General features: G+C 41.8%; 1 protein-coding gene across 1 annotated transcript; it reads left to right on the top strand.

The window, feature by feature from the left end:
• The first annotated feature begins 517 nt into the window (after window positions 1-517).
• On the top strand, window positions 518-22,474 carry LOC142391278 (uncharacterized). Its single transcript, XM_075477047.1, has 10 exons — window positions 518-614; window positions 2,095-2,388; window positions 18,420-18,488; window positions 18,592-18,621; window positions 18,711-18,791; window positions 20,834-20,866; window positions 21,195-21,283; window positions 21,571-21,690; window positions 21,809-21,908; window positions 22,363-22,474. Exons 1-10 carry the CDS (start codon window positions 518-520, stop codon window positions 22,431-22,433), a joined length of 984 nt encoding a protein of 327 aa, XP_075333162.1. The 3' UTR covers window positions 22,434-22,474.
• The last annotated feature ends 479 nt before the right edge of the window (window positions 22,475-22,953 follow it).

The raw sequence follows: 22,953 nt of genomic DNA, 5'->3' as shown, positions 1-22,953 counted from the left end.
CGAGCAGTCGCTCAGACGTTCAGGGCCAGACTCCGGTTTATAAAGGCCAGATTAGTGGCGTTAGGCAGAGGAACATGCTGCTGACAAGCCTTCTTTAAGAGGCGCATCCAGGGAATATGAAGTGAGAGACTTACTCGGTTTTACGGATTAAAGAAAGATAGAGAAGATGTGGAGCTAAAGTAGACGAACACCACTGTCTGGTTGGAAAAGAGGAAACTTTTAGCCGGAGTCAATTCTTTTTGGAGTTTAGAATCATTCAGAGTCGACGGTTCTTCGTGTAACAGGTCGCAGATAATAGTCAAAAACCAGACGGAATTGGATTTCAACGAAGCAACTTGGGATTCATCTCAGTGAACATCGACACCATCTGCACAGCAACAAAAGTCTGACGGGTTGGATGGATAGTTGAGCATCAGGAAGCGCAACACAGACTGAGAACTTCAGAAGAGCGTCCGGAAAACGTCCGGAAAACGTCCGAACTTTGAACCTGGAGCTTGGTTTCCCTCCCACAGCCACGATGCCAAACAGAGCAGCTGTCCTGTCTGGGATGAAGGTGGCTCTGATGGTGCTGATGATTCATGGGATGCAGGTGGACATGGCCCCCGCTGACAGAGGTAAAGTAACGTCTAAAAACCCTCATACACAATGAGAATCTCAAGGTTGCCAGTGGTATCGGCTGTCTGTAGACCCAACCCTGTGGCCACATTATTTCAAATTAGAGTATTTGTTTCTACAATATTTGGAACGGCAGCCAAGCAGTGGTTGGGATTAAGATAATATCTGACAGTCAGTCCAAAGGAGAAAGAAATGTAAGAGCCATCCATTTTCATAGCTTTTGCTTATCTACAGAAAGAATATACCCTTTCATTCATTTAACCCTAACCCTATGTTCACATTGGTCCATTTCACAGGTCACTTTCAGGGAAAAAAAGACCACCACACTATCACTTAACATTGTTATTGTCATTCAGCAAAGGTAACCCAAGTTAGTTTTATGGAACTGAAAGAGAATACTGTGAAAGTAGAAGGACCGTACACGGCTGTCTTATACTGAGATCACATCAGCAGCTCATCTTCACAACCAATCATAACCCATCCATTACAACCTTTCTCACATCTTAAAGATGTTGGATTTTTTTTTTCCACGAGTGAATACTGGATAGAAAAGAGGGAAGAGAGATGGGCGGGGCATGAAACTAAGATCCTCAAACTCTTTGGACAACCAAAACAGAATGAAAAGGTGTATAAAACAAATAGGGCTGGGCAACCATTCAAATGTTTGATCTAATTAATCACATGATTTCCCTGATTAATCACGATTAATCGCAAAAGTAGTGTATAGCTTTTAGCATTTAGTTTTATTTTAAATGTGCTGCCATATGAATGAAAGTGCCATAACATTTGTTGTGCAAATCAAAAAAAAATGTTTTTAAAGTTTTTTGTATTCTTTAAAAAAATATATAAATAAATAAAACCTGTGTTAATGTGCGATAAAATATTTATCGGCGTTAAATAATTAACGAGTTAACTCGATAATAACGAGTTAACTCGCCCAGCTCTAAAAACAACTTAGCAGACAGTAGGAAACATCAGGGGCCTAACAGGGGGTCCGCTTTGCTGCAAATAAGTTCCCAAACTCAGAAACTAGGGGAGCAAAAACAGAAGCTGTTCCTGGACTTAGCTTAATGTGGACTGTTGCAGCTGAAAACAGCCCAATAACAAGCAGACTGAGAGAAAGTTACAACAATGTGAGTGCTGTTACTCAGACTTTGCTTCAGTATCACACCATTACGCACACACTGAAATGCAATCCATACAATTCTCATGTCGCAGCTCAACGTCTCATAGCAACTCCCCAAGTAAGCAGTAAAACAGTGGAATCTGTCCAAAAATCGCATGGAAATGTGTGTGTTTAAGAGTGATGTCATAGAGAAAAGGCTGTGAGCGAGAATCTGAACTCAGCTGCTTTCTGAAAGGGCATCAAGTGTGTGTTACATTCCTTTTTATTGATGGATCATTTACTTTATGATTCCTACTGATAGTTACATTTTCACCAAAACAAACTTTAATGTTATTTCTGTTTTTTTTCCTCAGATCCTCCTCCGAGTCTCACTTATGCACCAGCAGTCCCGCCAAAACCTTCCACCCTAAATCTGAGAGAAAACATGAAACACTGGCCCCTGAGCTCCAAAACCTCTGGACCTGATAGAACTACAAGAAGCAGAACTGACAAAACGCCTGCAGGGGGCGTCAGTGCTGGCAGATCCCCCATCAGCACGTCTGCTCCGGATAAACGAGCCAAAATGCTGAAGATGATCTCAGCCCTGGAGGAGCTGCACAGGACATTTAGCAGCACGCTGAGCTCCCAGATCACCATCATGTCCCGAGGTACCGCCGACGCTGTTTACTCTGTTTACTGATGGGTTAGAACACCGATGAGAATAACCAGGACGGAGAGCTGTCCCAGCGGAAGGGCTTTCCATTAGGGCTGGGCAACCATTACAATTTTTAATCGAATTAATCACATGATTAATTAGATTCAAAATGTATCTAATTAATCGCGATTAAATGCGATTAATCAAAATTGATCGCATTTGTACGCAGAATCCAAAAGTAGCGTATAGCTTTTAGCATTTAGCTTTATTTTAAATGTGCTGCCATATGAATGAAAGTGCCATAACATTTGTTGTGCAAACACACTTTTAACATCAGCATCTTTCTGTAGTTTTTATGTAGAAGCCTCGCTCCACTGTCTGTTTCCTTGAATGACTTGCTGCTATCAGTTGTGTGTTTTGCCTTTAAGTGATATTTTAGACTGGAACTACTACGCTGAGAAGACAATTCAACTTGGCAGTGTTTACAGATGACTTTGGTTCTGTCGACTCCGCCGTCTGGAAGAACTTTAACATGAAAATGGCCGAGTAAAAGTTCCGTACCCTCCTCCATGTTTGGTGGATCCGCCGATTACTTTCTTTTCCTGTTCCACAGCAGACAGCAACAGACTTTTACAAAATAAAAGCCTGTGAGCAGCAGACTTTTACAAAATAAAAGCTTGTGAGCAGCTGACTTTTACAAAATAAAAGCCTGTGAGCAACAGACTTTTACAAAATAAAAACCTGTGAGCAACAGACTTTTACAAAATAAAAGCCTGTGAGCGACAGATTTTACAAAATAAAAGCCTGTGAGCAACAGACTCTTACAATAATAAAATAAATAATAAAACAGGGGTGATCCGTGGCGTAGTGGGTTTAGCAGGCGCCCCATGTACAGAGGCTACAGTCCTCGCTGCAGCTGGCCCCGGTTCCAGTCCCGCATCGGACGGCCCTGTGCTGTGTGTTGTTCCCCCTCTCTCTGCCCCCTGCTTCCTGTCTCTCTGAAATTTCCTATCCATTAAAGGCACAAAATAACAATAAATTTTTTTTTTTTAAACTGCGTTAAAATGTTTATCGGCGTTAAATAACTAACAAGTTAATGCGACAATAACGAGTTAACTCGCCCAGCCCTACTTTAAACGCTCATCAAACATGCCCAGAAAGAAAACCTGGACTATGAAGCACCTTTTGTCTCTGATATCAACCTGTTTTGTCTTTCATTTCAGCAAATGGCAGGAACCCAGGAAGAAAAAGTAAAATTGTAAGTTCCAAAACAATATTTGTATTCAGATTTTATTTTAGGAAATATACGTAGCTTTGAGGTTCATGCAAGAGGTGTATTTCTGGGTCAGTTTTTCAAAAACCTAGTTACCAAAGAACATCTGAAATCGTCGGTAGGCGAGGACTAAATCTCCACTATGTGACCAGATGTTCTTGCCATGTGTCCCGTCTTGGGTCATTGTTGGCATTTTTAATGCTGTGTAACTGGCAAAATCTTAGCGTAACTAACTTTTTAAAAAGTTGCAACTGGGAAAAAAATGGCATTAGAAAGCAGTGACTTATGATTCGTGTACAGCGACGATACAGAAGTATAAGTATAAACTGCTTGGTGTGGGATTGAGGTGACTGTTGCTTTAATTAATTAATTAATTAATCTGTTTGGGAAGCTTCAAGGTGCTGCAGTCGGAGAGGTGAAGCCGACCACTGCAACCCTCTCTGCAGTTGACAGCACCGCTTCCAGAGCCAGTGCAGAGGTCATAGGCCCTAAACAAAACAACAGGAAGTCCCTGGCATCGCAGAACAAGAAGACCAACAAAAGAGGTGAGAAAGTCAATGGCTGTGTTCGAAACCGCATACTTCTCCTACTACTCCTACTACTCCTACTAGCTTTTTGAGTTAGTATGCGAGTTTGAGTGAGCGAGAAGTTCCCGGATGCATACTAGATTCTCCGAAATGTTGGATATGCATCATGAGGTTACTACTCATACTCAAACTACCCAAGATGCAACGTAACGTGACGTCGCCGATCGTCACTTCCTGCCAAAACGGCCGTTTCAAGCTAACTACAACGAGGGTAGGTTCACTTCCTGTTTTCAAAGCAAAAGCATCCAATTGTATCCTAATGGCTTTACCTATGATAAAAGGCAACGGGTATTTTATTTTGTGAAAATAACAGGAAGTGCGTTGCTCACTGCAGCTAGCTTTAGTAGCGTGGAATTCGTGGGAACAAAATTGTAAATAGCCGGTATTTTGTCAGGTTTTCAACACGTTGGGGATCTAAACGACTACTTTCTCACCTGAAAATGTTTCAAATGTTGCTAAAGTTTACAGAGTTTAGAGCTTAAGAGAAATCAGCTTCAGGCCGGCTGATTTCGGCTCGGGCAGGAGCAAAATGCATTGTGGGTAAACGCTCTGCATCCTGTTTGATCGATGAGTATGCAGTATGCAGTATGGAAGTATGTAGTATGTAGCATGCAGTATGTAGTATGTAGTATGTAGTATGGAAGTATGTAATATGTAGTATGCAGTATGTAGTATGCAGTATGTAGTATGTAGTATGCAGTATGTAGTATGTAGTATGTAGTATGTAGTATGCAGTATGTAGTATGTAGTATGTAGTATAGAAGTATGTAATATGTAGTATGCAGTATGTAGTATGCAGTATGTAGTATGTAGTATGCAGTATGTAGTATGCAGTATGTAGTATGTAGTATGCAGTATGTAGTTTCGAACATAGCCAATGACTCCTCTGAGAGTGTGAGCTTTCATTCTTAAACAACAGAAAAGTAGCAACATTCGGGGCAACCCAGATTTGATATCTGAGCCAGAAGGCCCTCTTTCAGCTATAATACGATGCAACAATTCGTGGCCCTTAAGGGTACATGCAGAGGGCACCCCACGATTCAATTAGCCCTGACATCAGTACCTCTTCCCCTGTTCCATTTCGAGCATCTGGCTGACCCAAGAGAACCTTAGAGGAACAGTAAGAAACTGTGTAGAAATCTAACCAAGTCTTTCTTTCTTTCTTCCGCAGTGTGTTTTTGGAAGTACTGCTCCCAGAACTGACTCCTCCTTCCTGTTCCTCCTGCCTATCATCTCTGCCACTCCATCCACCCAACCATCACCCACAAATAAAGAATCTAAAATAACCATGTTGCAGATCAGAAAACATTTCAGCCTCCAGTCCCACGTGGCAGGAAGTTTCAGGCACACAGTGTGTACCATTGGGCTGAGTTGTGCTTATTGTTCAGTGGGTAGAGACTTAGTGTAAACACCTCCATAAAGGAGGAGTTAGACGACTAAAGAAGTCTTATTTCCAGTCTTTCATCCATCCATCCATCCGTCCGCCCGTCCTGCCTCCCCTCCCGTCCTCCGCCCTGTATTTGTCCTCTGAGTGCTGGGAAACTGTTGCCGTGGCATCGGGAAGCGGAGCGGCGCCAGCCTCGTCTCGGACGTTTTTATTCACTCATTCATTTACAAGATTGACCAATCAAAGAAGACGATGTGTGCTCACGGGCTGGGCACATGAACACACAACCCCGTTAACACTTTTCTTCTCATCAGGAGACAGATACACCTCAGTTTTGTGTATGTGTGCCAACTTTAAAATAAAGTTCATCTCTTTCATGCAAATACCACTGTGACAATAAAGAGACTTTATTTTCCTACAGTTAGCCACTCTGCTAATTTTTCAGCATGACGACAGACTCTCAGCTCTCTTTACTAAATCACTTCAACATGATTGATTGTCTTGGTTTGACTTCAGTTGGAGTGCAGGAAGCAGCAGTCCAGAGCCACAGTGATGATAGAACTGAAGTTTTTATCCAACAGAAACCAAAAGTGGAGCTCAGGGAAACCATAAACTAAAGTGGGAAAGCTGACGATGGCTTCTCACGTGCTCCGATCATTCAAATCATTCAAATCAGTTTTCATTTCTTGTCTATAACAACACAATGAAACTATGATAGAACAGCATCTATACCAGAGACACTGGGGTGGACACAGGTCTTTAAACTCAGCTGATTCCTGTTTACATCCTGAAGTTTCCAGATTACAGCACTAATGACTTTGATAAAAAATGTTCTAGGTGTAGATTCTCAGTCATCCAGGTAATCCTAAGAGCTTGAAGAAGGGCAGCTGGACTTCTTTTAGATTCTCGAAGACATTTCACCTTTCATCCGAAAGGCTTCTTCACTTCTAAACTAATTGGTGGGGAGTTCCAACTCGTCTGCCTGCAGTCCAGACCTGAAAACAGTTCAAATCCAACAAAGAAGAGCCGGGAATCCTCTCTATCATTCCTCTCCCAAAGGTCCAGCAGCTGGGCTCCTGGGTTCCAGATGGTTCCAGATGTTGGTAAAGCAGAGGGGATGCTACACAGTGGGAAACACGGAGCTGTCCTAGCTTTTTAGAGGCTGCCATCAGATTCAGGATCAACTCGTAGTTTTCATGAAACAGTGAAATTAACATTTGATGTATTTTTCTATTTTTCACGATCATTGCATTGTGTTTTTATTCTCCAGTTTGACTGTAGATGAGTTTATTAGTTATTATTTATCTCTTTATTATTAGTTTATAATTTGCCACACGTGTTTCTTGTTTGCCTGATCTGTAAACTCAGATTGGACTTTATGAGCTCTGCAGTTACAGATCTATAGATATCCTTCGTCTCTTTCAAATCCTCACAGACTTTCCAGGGGTGAGACCGTGTTTAATTATGTCTAAATATACTGTTTCATATCATTCAGATCATGGAATTTACAGGGTTGGGGTTCACGCCAGGTATTTGGGATATCCGGTGCAGTAAATGAAAGCTCTGACACCGAACCTCAAGTAATTCATTTATCTTGTTAACTGTAGAAACTAACTCTGCAGTTAATATTATGTGATGTGTGACTTTGTCCAGCGTTATTACTCCCGCTGCAGTAAAACAGCAGGGCATTCTTCCTCTGGATGTTTCCATGGTAACTGACATTTTCAGGAGAGAAAGTAGTCGTTTAGATCCCCAACGTGTTGAAAACCTGACAAAATACAGGCTGTTTACAATTTGGTTCCCACGAATTCGGCGCTACTAAAGCTAGCCGCAGTGAGCAACGCACTTCCAGTTATTTTTACAAAATAAAATACCCGTTGCCTTTTATCATAGGGAAAGCCATTACCATACAATTGGTGCTTTTGTTTTGAAAACAGGAAGTGAACCTACCCTCGTTGTAGCTAGCCTGAAACTGCCGTTTTGACAGGAAATGACGATTGGCGACGTCACGTTACGTTGCATCTTGGGTAGTTTGAGTATGAGTAGTAACCTCATGATGCATACCCAACATTTCAGAGAATCTAGTATGCATCCGGGAACTTCTGCTTACTCAAACTCGCATACTAACTCAAAAAGTTAGTAGGAGAAGTATGCGGTTTCAAACACAGCCTGTGTATACTGCAGACATCCTGACTGTAACGGTCCTGAGTTACACTCCCAGACAACAAAAACAAAATGGCAAAGTATATACAAATATTTATGTAAATACATGTTGTACTTTTGTACCAGCTGAGCAAAGAGGCATAATATGTAGAAGTAGAACTGTAGCACGACCCCAAAAAGTGAAAATTGCAAATTTGCAGGCTGGAAATCTCCTAGAAGGCAGCTGAGTGGAAACCAGGGAAACGGCTGGAACTCTGGAAGACGGGAGCACAGGTTATTGAGCTGTAAGAGGGTCTTTGCAGAAATTAAGATGATCAGAGACCCTAACCCTAACAGGTGGAGGGAGGATACAATGGGGCTCTGGAAGGTTTAGCAGCTTGGATCCTGATAGTGTTTCTTACTTTGAGCATGGCGGAGAGCGGACAGGGTTCGATCAGGGAATGAAGCATGGAAGGAGGTCGAGGCTGCCAGTCATGGGTTTGATCCGGGAATACGGAGTTTTCAGGTGAGGAATTTAGACTGCGGGTAACCAGGCTTGGTTCAACCAAGAAGGGAAGTAACCTCGGGGAACAAAGACAGGACAGGTAAATATTCATGGAAGGATCCCAAAAAGGTACAAGACTTGAGGTTCGAAGTTACCAGTATGGCTAACACTCAGGCGCCGAAGGCCTGGCAGCATGCTCCTTAAATGCTTCTCCCTGATGAAGGGAAACTGCTCGCAGGTGTGCGTGGTTAGGCTCCGGACTCCGCCACCGTGCTCACAACGCCATCTGGTGGGAGGAAAAGGCAAAAACAACTCCCGGTACCCAATGGTTTAGTGTTTAAAAACACTTAAGTTCTCTCATGTACAAAACATACACACACATATAAAACAAAAATACATTTCAATATTCTTTTCTCTCCTTTTTTTAAGCAGGAGATAAGACTCTTGATCTTTAGAATATCTTTATAACATTGTCCTGGCCAAGACTCAGATGAGTAATAATTACAAAAAACACACACAGCAAACTGTAATAACTCACCTTTTCAAGCGGAAGTAAGAGAGCGTGGAAATAAAGATTAAAGACAACCCTACAAAAGGAATGAGCAAAAAAACAGCAATAAATCTACTATTAAATGAAAAGGGCCTAAAACAAAAGGGTTACAACACCAAACAAAAATACATATTTAAAGGGGCAGTGCACATGAAGATCAGTTAAAGTGGGCGTGGCATCCAAGGTTCACTAAACTGCCTTACAAGTCAAAATAAATGTATAGCGTCAGATCAGATCAGGTAAAGTGTGCTCACCTCATGATAATCATGGGGTCAGACTGGTGTCCGATTGAAGGAGATCGCCCCCCAAACAGTGTCATACACTGCTGAGGTGGGTGAGCTAATCACAACAAAAACTGCAGGAACCACTCAAGAACAGGGTGAGAATCTTTTGAGCCATTTTCCTGGACTCAAAGATGTGTTTGATGCAAATATTCCTGTACAGTTTACCAAATGAACCCCTAAATGGACATTTGAAGCTTTGTTAAGAACACCAGGGGCCTCATGTACAAAGACTTGCGTGGATTTCCTACTGAAACATGGCGTGCGCTCAAACCCAAATGCCCTCCTACTCACAGAAATATCCGGATGTATGAATCTGTGCGCACGCATCAATCCAAGCACTTTTCCTTTGGACATCCCAATCAACGTGGAACTGAGCGCACATGTCGGAGCACCCGACTCCCCCCTGTCCACGCCCCTACTTAATAACATTTGCCCACAGAGATGATCAGGGGCTTGTTAGAAAGATCTTAAGCTGAAGTTTAACCAGCAAAAAACAGCAAGAAACTAACTTTAACCACCAACTAATATATATAATATAATAATGATGCTGTGAAGACGGGATAGAAACTGGGGGCGCACATACTCAGTGCACGTCACGGGGAATAATATTAGGACAATTACACGAATAAAGTTACTCACCAAGAAGCCAACCATCACGCACAGTCCCAGCCTGTAAGTCTGTTCCCAACGATGCTGGTACTCAGAATGTATGAATCGTGCGTTGAACCAGGCCACCTCGCCACAATGTTGGTTAATTGCATTTACGCATCACATATGATCTGTACATCGATCGAATGAAAATGTTTCCTGTTAACATACAAATTCATCATGTGATGGCGCTTTTATAGCAATGTGTTTGCAGTCGATAGCTCCGATTACAAAACCGGCTCTCGCTTCAAATTGAGCTTAAATGTTGGCCTGTTCAACTGCATTGTGGGAATTTGATATACGTGGCTGAGATGCGGATAATTCTGTCCCACACAGCTGGCATGGCTCGGCTCAGGGTAGACTGGCACAGTCCCAATCGGTTGGCCATCATGTGCCAGCAAATCCTCTCTGTCTCTGAACACACCCTCTCTTCGAATTGCACCATTTCAAAGTCTTCTAATACCACTAAAGCAGCCATTGTTTTTAATGGTATGCATTGCACCACTTTGCGCATGCTTTTATATCCACTCAGGTAATTGTCTTTTGGCATATTTTTTGCTCTTTGATTTCCTTGTAAAGAATAAAACCCTCATTATTACTGCCTCCTCCATCAGGAACTCCTGCTTTTGGGTCCTGCTGTACAATCCTGACACGCCTTCCTTGGGATGGAGGGGAGGTGACGACAGGTGGCCTCTGGGTCTTTGGTTGTCCTCAGCAGAGAGGGACACGAAGATGGGGTGGAAGGGCTGGACCTATGAACGGATGGACAGTCAGCATGACGAGACAACAGAAAACTCAGGTCACCTGAATTGTAAACACGTTTTTCGAGTAAAAATGTAGATATTAGAGCTGGGAAATATTCTTTTTTTTTATTTTTTTTTTATTTGGTTTATTTAGTCAGGGACCATGTGCAAAGCTCATTAATGACAAAAGTAAAAAGATGACCTGCACCAGATTGTAGCTTAGCAGCTAATTTCCATCTGCAGTCCCTGGGCAGGTTAGAAACATAAAATACAATAAAATAGAAGCAGTCACTCAGGCAAAGACCACACACACACACATACGCACACAACATAAAAAGATTATCATATGCAAATGCTCAGCAAAAAGTCAAAACAGTCATGTGCAAATCTATTAGTGGTGACAAGACTGATTACATAAAAGCCATTGCTTCACTTCACGTGAAAAGGTATTGATATTTGCAATGTTTTTTATGTGGGTGGGAAGGGTATTTCATTGCTTCGTTGCTCTAAAAGAAAAGGCAGATTGTGCAAATGCAGTGCGCCGACTTGGGAGGCTACAGTTTCCCCTGCTGGTAGATCTAGTTGCTCTGCTTGTGCGTTCAGAGCAAGGATGGATGAAGGTTTTCAGAGGTGGTGGAGCGGTATTGTGGATAATTTTGTGCATGAGGCGTATATCAGAATATAGGATGAGGTTGTCAAAGCTGAGCAAGTTATACTTGTCCAGTATGACACAGTGGTGAAATTGAGAGGGACGTCTGTCCAAAACTTTAAGAGCTTGTTTGTAAAGTGATGCAATTGATTTCATGGCAGTCTTGGTAGCCTGAGACCAGCTTGACATACAGTAGTGTAAATGAGACATTATCATGGCATTTACATAGGTCTTTGCAGCATCAACAGTTAGGGAATTGCGAATATGTCTCAAATTTGCTATGCTGTATTTCACAGTGTTGCCCAGTTTTTTAATGTGTTTCTTAAAAGTAAGTGTGGAGTCTAAAGTCACTCCCAAATATTTAAACTCATCAACATTTTTCAACGGTTCTCCACTTACATATATATTTGGTACAGACTTTAGTTTACATCTGTTTTTAAAAAACATGGTGACAGTTTTATCAGTATTAAGTGTAAGACAAGAATTGGTCAACCACTTGGTAACCTTAGTGAGAGTTTGTGTCAGTGTGTTTGCAACTTGTTCTAAGTCTTTGCCATGTGTGAACAATACTGTATCATCAGCATACATCAATATTTCCACACCATCACATACTTTTGGGAGGTCATTGATGTATGCGCTGAACAGAAGTGGCCCCAAAATGGAACCTTGCGGTACCCCCATAGAGCATGTTCTGAGGGATGATGTTTTATCCTTTATCCTGACACACTGGGAACGATTTAAAAGATAAGACTCAATCCAATCCAATACACTTGGAGACAACTGAAAGCTAGCTAATTTGGAGAGGAGTACTGGGTGGTTTACAGTGTCAAATGCCTTTCGTAGATCTAAAAACACTGCACCCACTACTCCTCCCTTGTCCAGATTTGCCCTAATGTGTTCAATAAAAAAACAACATGCAGCGTCTGTAGAGTGGTTAGCTCTAAATTCAAACTGCATGGGGTGTAATAAATTTCTTTCATTGAAGTGTGCTATTAACTGTTCTGACACTGTTTTTTCAAGCACCTTAGAGATTGCTGGTAGTATACTTATTGGCCTATAATTTGTAACATTCTGTCTATCCCCTCCTTTGAAGATTGGAATTACTATTGCTGTTTTAAGAGTATTGGGGAAAACGTTTTCCTCCAATGATCTGTTTACAATGTACATAATGGGAATAGATAAAACATCCTTAAAGTTTTTCAGTAGAGAAGTGTCAAAGCCCCAGATGTCTTTTGCCTTGGACTGTGATATTGTTGATAAAATTGTGGCTATTTTTGTTTCATCTACATTATTAAAATTCATAAAAGTAACATTGTTTTCAACAACCCTTGGCAGATGGAGATCTGATGAATTACTGCCCAATTCTAAAACGGAATCAATAAAATAATCATTAAAACAGTTGGCGATTACTAAACTATCGTCATATGATCTACCATTTAATTTAAGCTGTATAGGTGCACTCTTTTTACTTTCTTTACCAGAGAGTTGGTCAATTGTTCTCCACAATATTTTTGAGTTACTTTTTGCTTGTGTTATAATCTCCAGGAAATAGTTGGCTTTAGCCTTTCTAAACTGTGATGTTGCCTTGTTTCTGAGGCTTTTATATGTTAAGCGATCACTATCAAGGCCAGATTTCAGACATTTTTTCAAGGCTGCGTCCCTTTCCTTAATCAGTTGCCATAATGTGGGGTTAAACCAGGGCAGCGTTTGTTTTCTACGTTTAAGAGGGATGTTTTTTGTATGTTTAGATACAAGGCATTTAATCACATCCAGTAAATCTTTGCAGGCTTGTTCACTGTTTTTATATTCAAGCTTTACTATACCATACATCCCCCTTACAGTCGAGGGTAAAGATGTTGTTTTTCTATACGATTCTGGTGCTTACAGAACAGTTATTACATGTGAGCAGCTCCTAATTTATGTGATAATGTCAGATTATGCATGATCCGGTCACAAACAAAAGCATAACTGTTCAAGTTTTGGTGTCTGATGGACATCTTAGGCAGAAACTTCCTCAAAATAAGAGGAACGGCTGTGATTCCAACATCATGAGATCCATCATCCATTAGCATGAGAGCATTATGTTAGTCACACGAAATTACTTTACGACTGGTTCAACTGCTTTTTGTTTCAACAGCTTCTTTACATTCCAGGGCACTCAGACTAAAAGTTAAATGAACGCTTTATCTTTGCAGTCAGAAACTTCTACAGTGTTCTTTTTTGTCCCTGTTAGACTATGGGGATGTTTTCTAAATGCTTCATACTTCATCGTCTTTTCTTAGAATAACTGGATGTTCACGTATGCTTTGTAACAAATGCTTTCGGATATTCTTCTCTTAAACAGAGAAGGTTGTTGTAGCGGCTGCTGTTCGTGGCAAAGACATTGTTAATGACCCACTTTCATCTCTAGACACAAGTAAACTTCTTTTTAAAACCTGCTAACCCTAACCCACGGTGCAGTCAGACCCTCAGTGCTCCTTATGCCTGGAGTAAGCTTTAAAAGGAGCTTATTGTCAGGAAGCAGGGGTTTGGGTTCTCTTTTCTCCACCAGAGGGAGCCATGGAGCCTCATCCAGAGGGCTGACCAGCTGGTGATTGCTCCCACCTGAGTTGCATCCAGACTCATCAAGCTACAGGATAAGAGGAGGGGATTGCTATACTCCAGGCCACTCTCCCTAGAGTTCTTTATACTCCTAGGGTCTGTGGTCTATTTTAGAACTAACCTTATCTAATCTGCTACCAGGTGACTCCTCTGTGATCTCCAGAAAACAGGTCATCCAGATTCGTCTCCTGAGATCTCTGCACCCGCTGTCTGATTCATGGTTCTCAATCCACGACTGGCAACCGCAGCCTCCTCTTATCAAGCCACCACTAATGATGGCAAAACGAGGCTTCATGAACCAATGAGGCTTTCCAGCCCAAAGGTTCGCCAAAAGGTTCATTACCCGAAGCCTCATTGAAACGGTCTCTCTAGTGACACCTGCTGTGCAAAAGGAATATATGACAGACTAAATTAACCCTGAGTTAGAGCATCCTGCAATATAAAATAAACAATTGTTGTCACTGTGTCTCAATGAAAATAAATGTGTGAAAACTGCATATATGGAAGTATTATTGAGTGCTATGGTGTTGATCACTCAAATGAAATATATCAATGATGTACACTGACTACAGTGCTTATGGAACTGGGAGTATGAAAGTGCTTATGGGACCGGGAGTCAGGAATAAACTGTAACCGAGCAGTATGGGCAACAACACAAATATAAGTTATTGGTTTTTATTTAAAAAAAGAAGCTTTTTAACAGTATTCGGGTTCAAACGATTCCTTTTTTTTTACACAATCTCGCCAGCTTTTGAAAATACCCTTTCACATGGCACTGAAGATGCCGGAGTGCATAAAGATGTCAGTGCCAGCTGATACAAATGTGGAAACTGGTGCTTTTGTTTGCTCCAATATATGAGTGGATCCTCATGTGTCTCCAAATTAATCTCAGCTAAATAGCGGTCTGCTTCAATTGTTGCATCTGCTGTGGCGTTTGAGCTTTGCCTGCTCTGTCCAACAGTGCTATCCAGCAGATGCCAAAGGTCACCTATAGTAAAAAGGGGAAAAAAACTATTAATAATTGAGATTACATAATATTACTGTTTATTATATATATATATATATATATCCTACTATGTCCTATCCTATATATATCCTATATAACTATTCTAACACTATTCTAACCTAATTACGATATATTCTAATGCAGTATAATAATAATAATAATAATAATTGATGATATAATGACTGATATAATAACTGAACTTAACCACTAACTCTGATACAACCAACGCACACTCTACCTCTCACCAATACCAAACGCCAACTCAAAACCCTCGAAGTGCCGCAAGGTTCAATCCTTTTTATGCGGTAGTGACGCTCAAAATGAATCAGTGACGTGTACACTGAATCCGAGGCCTCGTTTGTCATCAGTCACGTGATTTTTACGGAAAGGATACAAGCCTCGAACCAACGCTTCATCTGGCTCGCCCCTTTTTGCTCGACACATGCTCCGAGGCCTCGCATCAAACGCCACATCACTACCCACCCCCTGCGAACCCTGTCCCCCCTCCAGCCTTCACCTTCGCCCGGCTCTCTCTGGACTCCTGGAAGCTCTAACTGCTCCTCCATACTCGTCTGGACAATCAAACTCCTCTCACCTCTCCCTGGAGGACAAACTGCCTTCACCATCAGCAGTAAGTCGTCCTTCCACCAAACCTTTCCAACTCAAAAGTACCCAGTTTTTCACCATCTCCACTTCTGTTTCAGTGATCCAGTCTCTCTTCACCGTTCCCCAGGACAAAGGACACTTCCATTCTTCATTTTTTATAACAAACTTTATTCTGCCTCCGGAGAGTCTCTGCATGTGGGTCAAATACCTTCCTAAGACCATGACACTCATTATCACTCCCAATTTTATACATTTCCAAAGATTCCACTGAGAAAAACTGCTGCTGGAACTAACATTTTAAATAGAACCAAACCGCTTCTGTGTTGAGTTAACCAAGTGAAGTGTGATTTAATCGGGTTTTCAGGCTTTGATATTATGATTGATGTTTCTGAGCTCTACTTATTTTCAGATTCACAACCAGTCCAGGGACCTCTGGGCCTCTCGCTGGGTGTCGGCTGTGGTGGGCTCCAGCCCCTCTGAGGTATTTCACATTGTGAGTTTATGCTCATTCATAGAAGTGGAATGAAGAAACGCGTCTTAAAAGTGGGGTGAGCCTAATGCCACAGGCTTACTGAGGTAAACACAGATTGCAAGGCAGTTCTATTAGACTGGGTGAGCTTTATTTAGGTCAAGTCGACTTGACCCTTTTCCTTTATTGACTTGAATATCAGGACAAAACGTTGCCAACCCTCCCACGTATCATAAAACTGTATGAGTCTGGCCAATCATGTCTGACTGGGATCTGCCAATATGACTGCATTCCAGTATTTCCTTATGATTGTTTCCAGCAAACATTTCATGTCCTTGACAGATAAAAATGATATGTTAACATCCATGTTGGTTAATCAACTGCAGACTTACAGTAATGACAACTAAATGAGTTTAGTTTTATCTGAGGACTTCTCAGGTGTGGACATATCTCACGTTTAACTGCAGAATGTGACGTTCTTATTGATCTTATCTGATCTCATCATAAACAGCAACTGATCTCACTCATACATCATCTTTCACTTCAGGAAAACTTCCAATGATTTCTTACTTACTGATCATTAAAATTAAAGAAATGTTCAATTCAATTTGACTTACATTGTGCCAAATTACAACAAATGATGGCACGGCACTTCAAAGACACGATTCAATTAAAGCCAATCAGAACTCAATTCATTCAATTCCAAATCAGTCCAATTCCAGTTAACTGGTTAATCATTAGGGCTGGGTGAGTTAACCCGTTATTATCGCGTTAACTTTTTCTTTTTATTGGCTCTGTACGAATTGGACCAATTTGGAATTGAATGAATTGGATTGTAATTAGCTTGAATTGGACTGTATTTTTGAAGTGTCTTGATAGACTTTTGCTGTGATTTGGCGCTTTATAAATAAAATGACAGTATCCAGCCGTTCATCTATCCAACCCAGGGTTGCAGGGCGTTGGAGCCTATCCCAGTTGCCCCCGGGGCAGGAGTCGGGGTGCACCTCGCCAGGTTCCCGGTCCATCGCGGGGTGAATGCACGCTAACACTTACTCCTACATTGTTCATTTACAATACAAATGTCATACGCAGGTTTTAACATCAGTGAAACAATGTGAGGAGGCTGATCAGAGTAAGTGTCTGATGCAGAGATGGGGACTCGTGTCACTGTGACTTGGACTCGAGTCGACTCGAGTCGCTGTTTTGATGACTTGTGACTTGACTTTACAACAAATAAAAGAATTGAGACTCGACTCGGACTTGGAAGTTAAAGACTCGGGACTTGACTTGACTTGAGACACGATGACTTGAATGACTTGAGTGTTATTCAGTTCATGTTTTCAGTTTGAATATAAAATTGATAAATCAATTTAAAAAATAATATGGGTTAGGAGCGCAGGCTGAGAATGGCGTCATGATTGGATCCCTACCCTGTCAATCAGTCATGCCCTCTCTACGTACCTTACGTGTTTATTGGAGAGAATAAACTCATATCAGATATGCATCAACATGTCAGCGGCAGGGGGACAGAGAGTCATTGTCTTCGGCTTTCATAATCACCATTTTGACGGCAAAAGACGAACAGCACAGTGCAAGACATGCGGCATCAACATCTCAGACAGCCAGACGACAACTTCCAACTTTGTTCCTCATTTGAAGATCCATTCTGACCAGAAAGTGCTCATCAAATTAGCTAATATTATCCTGTTAGCCTAGTCGGTAGTTAGCTAACGTTAGCTTGATATGATACGGGGTGGGGGTGGGGGACAGTTACTTATATCTTGTCTTTTCACTTTATTAAGATCAGATTCTGCAGGTAAAATTGCAATAATAAGGTGACTTTGACCTGACCAAGAAAAAATGACTTGAGACTTACTTGAGACATGAAAGCTGAGACTTGAGACTTGCACATGTGTGACTTGGTCCCTTCTCTGGTGTGATGCACCTGTGGAATTGTGGAATATGAAATGAACAGCTTTGGTTTCAGTGAGGCAGAGCTGTAGCACAGCTTGGTGTCAGAGGACCCAGATTCTTATTGCAGTCTTTTCCTAAGTTCTCACAAATGTCCCAATCTTTTCTTGGTCTCCCTGGAAAGCAGCACGAGATAAGAGAAAAAACCACCGTGCTGCCATGAAACCTGACTTACTGAGCCTAAGTAGAGCATGCCGAGTCTGTAACCAGGTCTGACATGCTGAATTATTGAGGTTTGGGAATGCCAACCCCAAAGTAACCCATTCAGGATGCGCATAGAGAAGGGAAAAGGGTCATGAAATGAAGGTCGTAAATCATACAAAGTCCTTTTTGTCCCATCAGCAAACAGATCAGATCGAGGTCAGCTGCAACTGTTTTCCTTCTTTCCGGGCCACAGATCAACACGTTTGGCACTGCCCACGCCCCGCCCACATGACCATGACCTACTGGCTGAGCTCGCTCAGCCTTTATATAGAGCCTCCTCACTTCCCTGCATCACTCAACAGATCGTGGAACAACATTTCCTCACCTCCACCAGCAAAGTGAGACTCCTGCTGCGCTGCTTTATATTCACTGAGCTCAGAGTTCTGCTCTCTTTATCCTCCTTTTTTTCCTCCACACAGAACCATCAGCGGCACTCATCATGAAGACTTTCCTGCTCTTCCCCTTACTCCTGTGTGCAGCATTTGCAGGTAAGACACCCCATTTCTGAGTTTACCAGTCAGGCGTCAGCCTCCAGGAATGGACAGAAGAATAAGATAACATGCATGGTGCTTACTGTGTTTTCCTCTGCAGCTCCAGCTGAGGAAGTACACCAGCCTTCAGGTCTGTTGGATGGGGATTTGCTTGGAATGACACAGACGGTGAGACTGTAAGATCTCTCTGACACCAACGTTCATGTGATTTTTCCACAGAGACAGCAGATGAGGTCCCACAGGAGGTCCCACAGGAGGTCCCACAGGAGGTCCCACAGGAGGACTCAGCACCTGCACCCGGTCAGTGTCCTCTCATTTAGATTCCACATGAAACACACCCACTCAGGAGACGCTTTGCTGCAGCTTTTATAGCTTTATCTTGTTGGTATAGACCATCTCTTGTTACACACAGTGCAGGGGGGTGAGCAGGACCTACTAATCCAACTTTGTTCTCCATGAAATCTCCGGCATTCCCTTCAGCTGGCCGTTTTGTGGGGATTCCGTTAATTCTTCTGCAAAGGGTTAGGGTTAGTGAAGTTGTTAGTGAAGTGAAGGTTAGGGTAACCCTAATAAAGGGAGGTAGTGAGTCTGATTTGGTTCTAGGAAAAATTATTAAGATTATGAAAATTAATATTCCCAAATTTGGCTTGGTATGGTGGACTTAGGGTTAGGGCTTTAGCCCTGTGACCCTTAAGGTTAGGGTATGTGGCAGGGAAAGGTTATATCACGGGAGGTAGTGGGTCTAATTTGTTTTTTGGGGAAAATGATCAAAATTATGAAAATGAATATTTGAAAATGAATATTTTCAAAATGTGGCTTGGAGTGGTGGGGTTAGGGTTAGGGTTAGGGTTAGGCTAACCCTACCCTAACCCTAACCCACTGGCAGATGAAGGGAGAAGCTGAGAGAGAAAAGAAAGAAAATGTTGGATAGTTATGTTAAATCACTAATGTTGACACACTGTGTTCCCTCTGTTTTTGGACACTGTCAAACCCTAACCCTGACATTAAAATATTTCCGGACCAAAGTTTGATAGCTCTGAGGCAGTTTGAAGGGGGATACATTCCTGCTTGTTAGCAAAATCACCAGAATGCAGCCTGCTCAACCTATGAAGAGATTGGACAGAACAGTTATGCTGTGTATTGTACAGTGTACAGTGATGTTATCTATTCTCCAGCCGGTAGATAACACTATACAAAATACAACACCATTCTTCCCGAAGATAGACCCTCTTTTAATGTTTGGATGATACTGGTGGAGAGCGCAACATAAATGTACGGCAGAAATGTCCCAAAAGTGTTCATTTGACCCGAGATCACAGACCACAGCACATGACTTTTCACTTTTCATAAGGGCATTGTATTTCATTGACTTTCAGCAACTCTTCCCTCTGAAGAGACCAGACCCAAAGCATGTGGGTTAAATATCATTTATCATTAAACAGAGCTGCTGTGGCCCCTCACTGCAGGGGCCAGAGGTTCAGGCTGTTCCCCTAACCTGTCACCAGATTACACTTGTTAGATTTTCTAACATTTCCAGTAGGGCTGGGTGAGTTAACTCGTTATTTGTGCCTTTAATGGATAGGAAAGTTCAGGGAGACAGGAAGCAGGGGGCAGAGAGAGGGGGAACGACTATAGCCTCTGTACATGGGGCGCCTGCTCAACCCACTACGCCACGGACCACCCCTGTTTTATTATTTATTTCATTCTGTAAAAGTCTGTTGCTCACAGGCTTTTATTTTGTAAAAGTCTGTTGCTGTCTGCTGTGGAACAGGAAAAGAAAGTAATCGGCGGATCCACCAAACATGGAGAAGGGTACGGAACTTTTACTCGGCCATTTTCATGTTAAAGTTCTTCCAGACGGCGGAGTCGACAGAACCAAAGTCATCTGTAAACTCTGCCAAGTTGAATTGTCTTCTCAGCGTAGTAGTTCCAGTCTAAAATATCACTTAAAGGCAAAACACACAACTGATAGCAGCAAGTCATTCAAGGAAACAGACAGTGGAGCGAGGCTTCTACATAAAAACTACAGAAAGATGCTGATGTTAAAAGTGTGTTTGCACAACAAATGTTATGGCACTTTCATTCATATGGCAGCACATTTCAAATAAAACTAAATGCTAAAAGCTATACTCTACTTTTGAATTCATTTTTGGGTTTTGAGTACAAATGCGATTAATTGTGATTAATCAGGGAAATCATGTGATTAATTAGATGAAAAATTGCCCAGCCCTAATTTCCAGGTATTCACAATCTTGTTGAAGTATTTCAAAATGTCATTGGAGTGTATGGGAATATAGATCAATAGTTTAACTGCTTATGTCTGCTTCTTGGTGTTTGTTCAGCCGATGTAGTTGAGGAGGCAGCAGCACCTGAAGGTAAGCAGCCTTTCCTCTAATTCACCCATGAATGAAGTTGGTAGTTAATGAAGCATCAACATACTTTGGAAACACTTTTGGCCATGGCTCAGATGGCAGAGCGGTAGTCCTCCAACCAAAAGGTCATTGTCCGCAAAATGTTCATCCATGTGTGATTGTAGAAAATAAGCGCTGTACAAGTTAAACCCAAAGTCTCTTCATATCCCACCAATCAATGATGTTTAACACCACCACTAACTGCTGTAAAGGAGGCTATAACTGGTGATGTTTTAGTCTGTGAAAGTCCTCAGTTAAAGTCACGTCAATGCTCGCTCTTCTGCTCCCACAGTTCGTCTAAACTGTCCGGAAGGCTGGGAATTTCATGGATTCCAGTGCTTCAGGTTTTTCAGCTCCCCCAAGAGCTGGTATGACGCCGAGGTAAAGACACAGCTGATGTTTCTCAAGCTACCACAGAGTGGCTACAAGCTATTTTTCCCCCATTGTTTTCATTGAATTTGACTTTAAGCTTTGGTGTGATGTAAAATTGAAAACTCTTACACTGTTTCTTTGTTTCTTGTTTATTTTTACCATTGATCAGTCGGTGTTTTTGGCTGATTCGGTTAATCTTGTTTAATCTAGTTTTCTCGTGTTTGCATGGCTGACTTTGTGAAGGGTTTTCTTGTTGATTCCGATTGAATTCTTTCTATGCCTCATTGGTTCTACAGGAGTACTGCAACAATCTGGATGGCCACCTGGCTTCAGTCCCTGATCCCAGACAGTACAGCTTCCTCCAACGGATAGTAAAGGGAACGAGCACTGTCTGGCTGGGAGGCTTCAACCTGCAGGTCTGCTATGAAGACTTTGTCAGTCCAGACCAAACCCAGGACCTGCTCTAAAGGAGACTGAGAGTAAATGTATAAACTCAGACAGCACTTTCTCATACAAATATTCTTTGTCTCTCAGGGCCGTTGGATGTGGATTGACCGTCAGGGGTTCTACTACACCAACTGGCACTCCCAAATTACTCCCACCAGCTATCCCTGCATGTATTTACGCTCCACCCGTAAGTCACATCAGTGTCTGATCATCTGATATTTTTAGTTCTTATTCTAATATTGCATGAAAAAGTCAGATGTATGCATCAGATATATTTCTTCAGATTATACAACATGTTTACATGACAGTAAGTGGGGGAAAAAGCTATTGTGCTGTTGTTAGTCCCATCAAAACAGACTCTAAAGTTCCATGAAAGCCTGTTGGGCTGCAGGGTGGTGTGGTGGTTAGCACCGTCACCTCACAGCAGAGGGTTCCTGGTTCTAATCCCAGCTGTTTCTGTCTGTCCGGGTAGCCCTGAATTGGATTAAGCGGGTATAGAAAATGGATGGATGGATGGATGGATGGATGGATGGATGGATAGATGGATGGATGGATGCTTATGATACTAAGCTTCTCCAAACTGGACTAAGACTATCGCATGTAAAACACTAAACTACGACTTTTCCTTTTTCAAATTTCAGTTGGCTGGGGTAACCATCTCTGTAAAACTGGGTTTGGCTTCATTTGCGCCAAGAGCCCATTTGGCTGTTAACATGGATGCTAAATATCTGAAGTTCTTTTGCCTACCAATGTGGAACACACTTATTGTAAGTCGCTTTCGATAAAAGTGTCTGCAAAATGACCGTAATGTGATGTAATGCTGCCTGGGAATGGAGCTCCCATCTTTTTATGTGTAAAAACATACATTCTATTGCTTGTATTACTGAATAAAAGTTTTTATATGCGTATTCAACAGAGGATTGATTTAGTATTAAGTTCTATGTAAAATCATTTCTGTCAGTGATTATTCTTAATAAAAACCTGTGAAAATGGAGACAATGTGTTATCTTATCTTTTAAAGATTACTTTAAAAGTAGCTGTAGAAGTCCAGCTCCGAGTAAAGTTAACCATTACAGGTAAAAGTAACCATCCTGGGTATAGGAGCAGTTTAATGTTATGAGCTCTGAATACAACTAAATCTCTTCCAGACTTAAGCTTTTTTCTTGGTGCTAAAATAAGTAGCATAAATCCCATAAAAAGTTTTATTTGGCAGCTCGTTCATGCTCGAACTA

The sequence above is a fragment of the Odontesthes bonariensis genome, chromosome 11 (genome assembly GCF_027942865.1).
Source record: "Odontesthes bonariensis isolate fOdoBon6 chromosome 11, fOdoBon6.hap1, whole genome shotgun sequence".
NCBI classification, from domain to species: domain Eukaryota; kingdom Metazoa; phylum Chordata; class Actinopteri; order Atheriniformes; family Atherinopsidae; genus Odontesthes; species Odontesthes bonariensis.
This window is presented reverse-complemented; position numbering and strand designations above follow the sequence as displayed.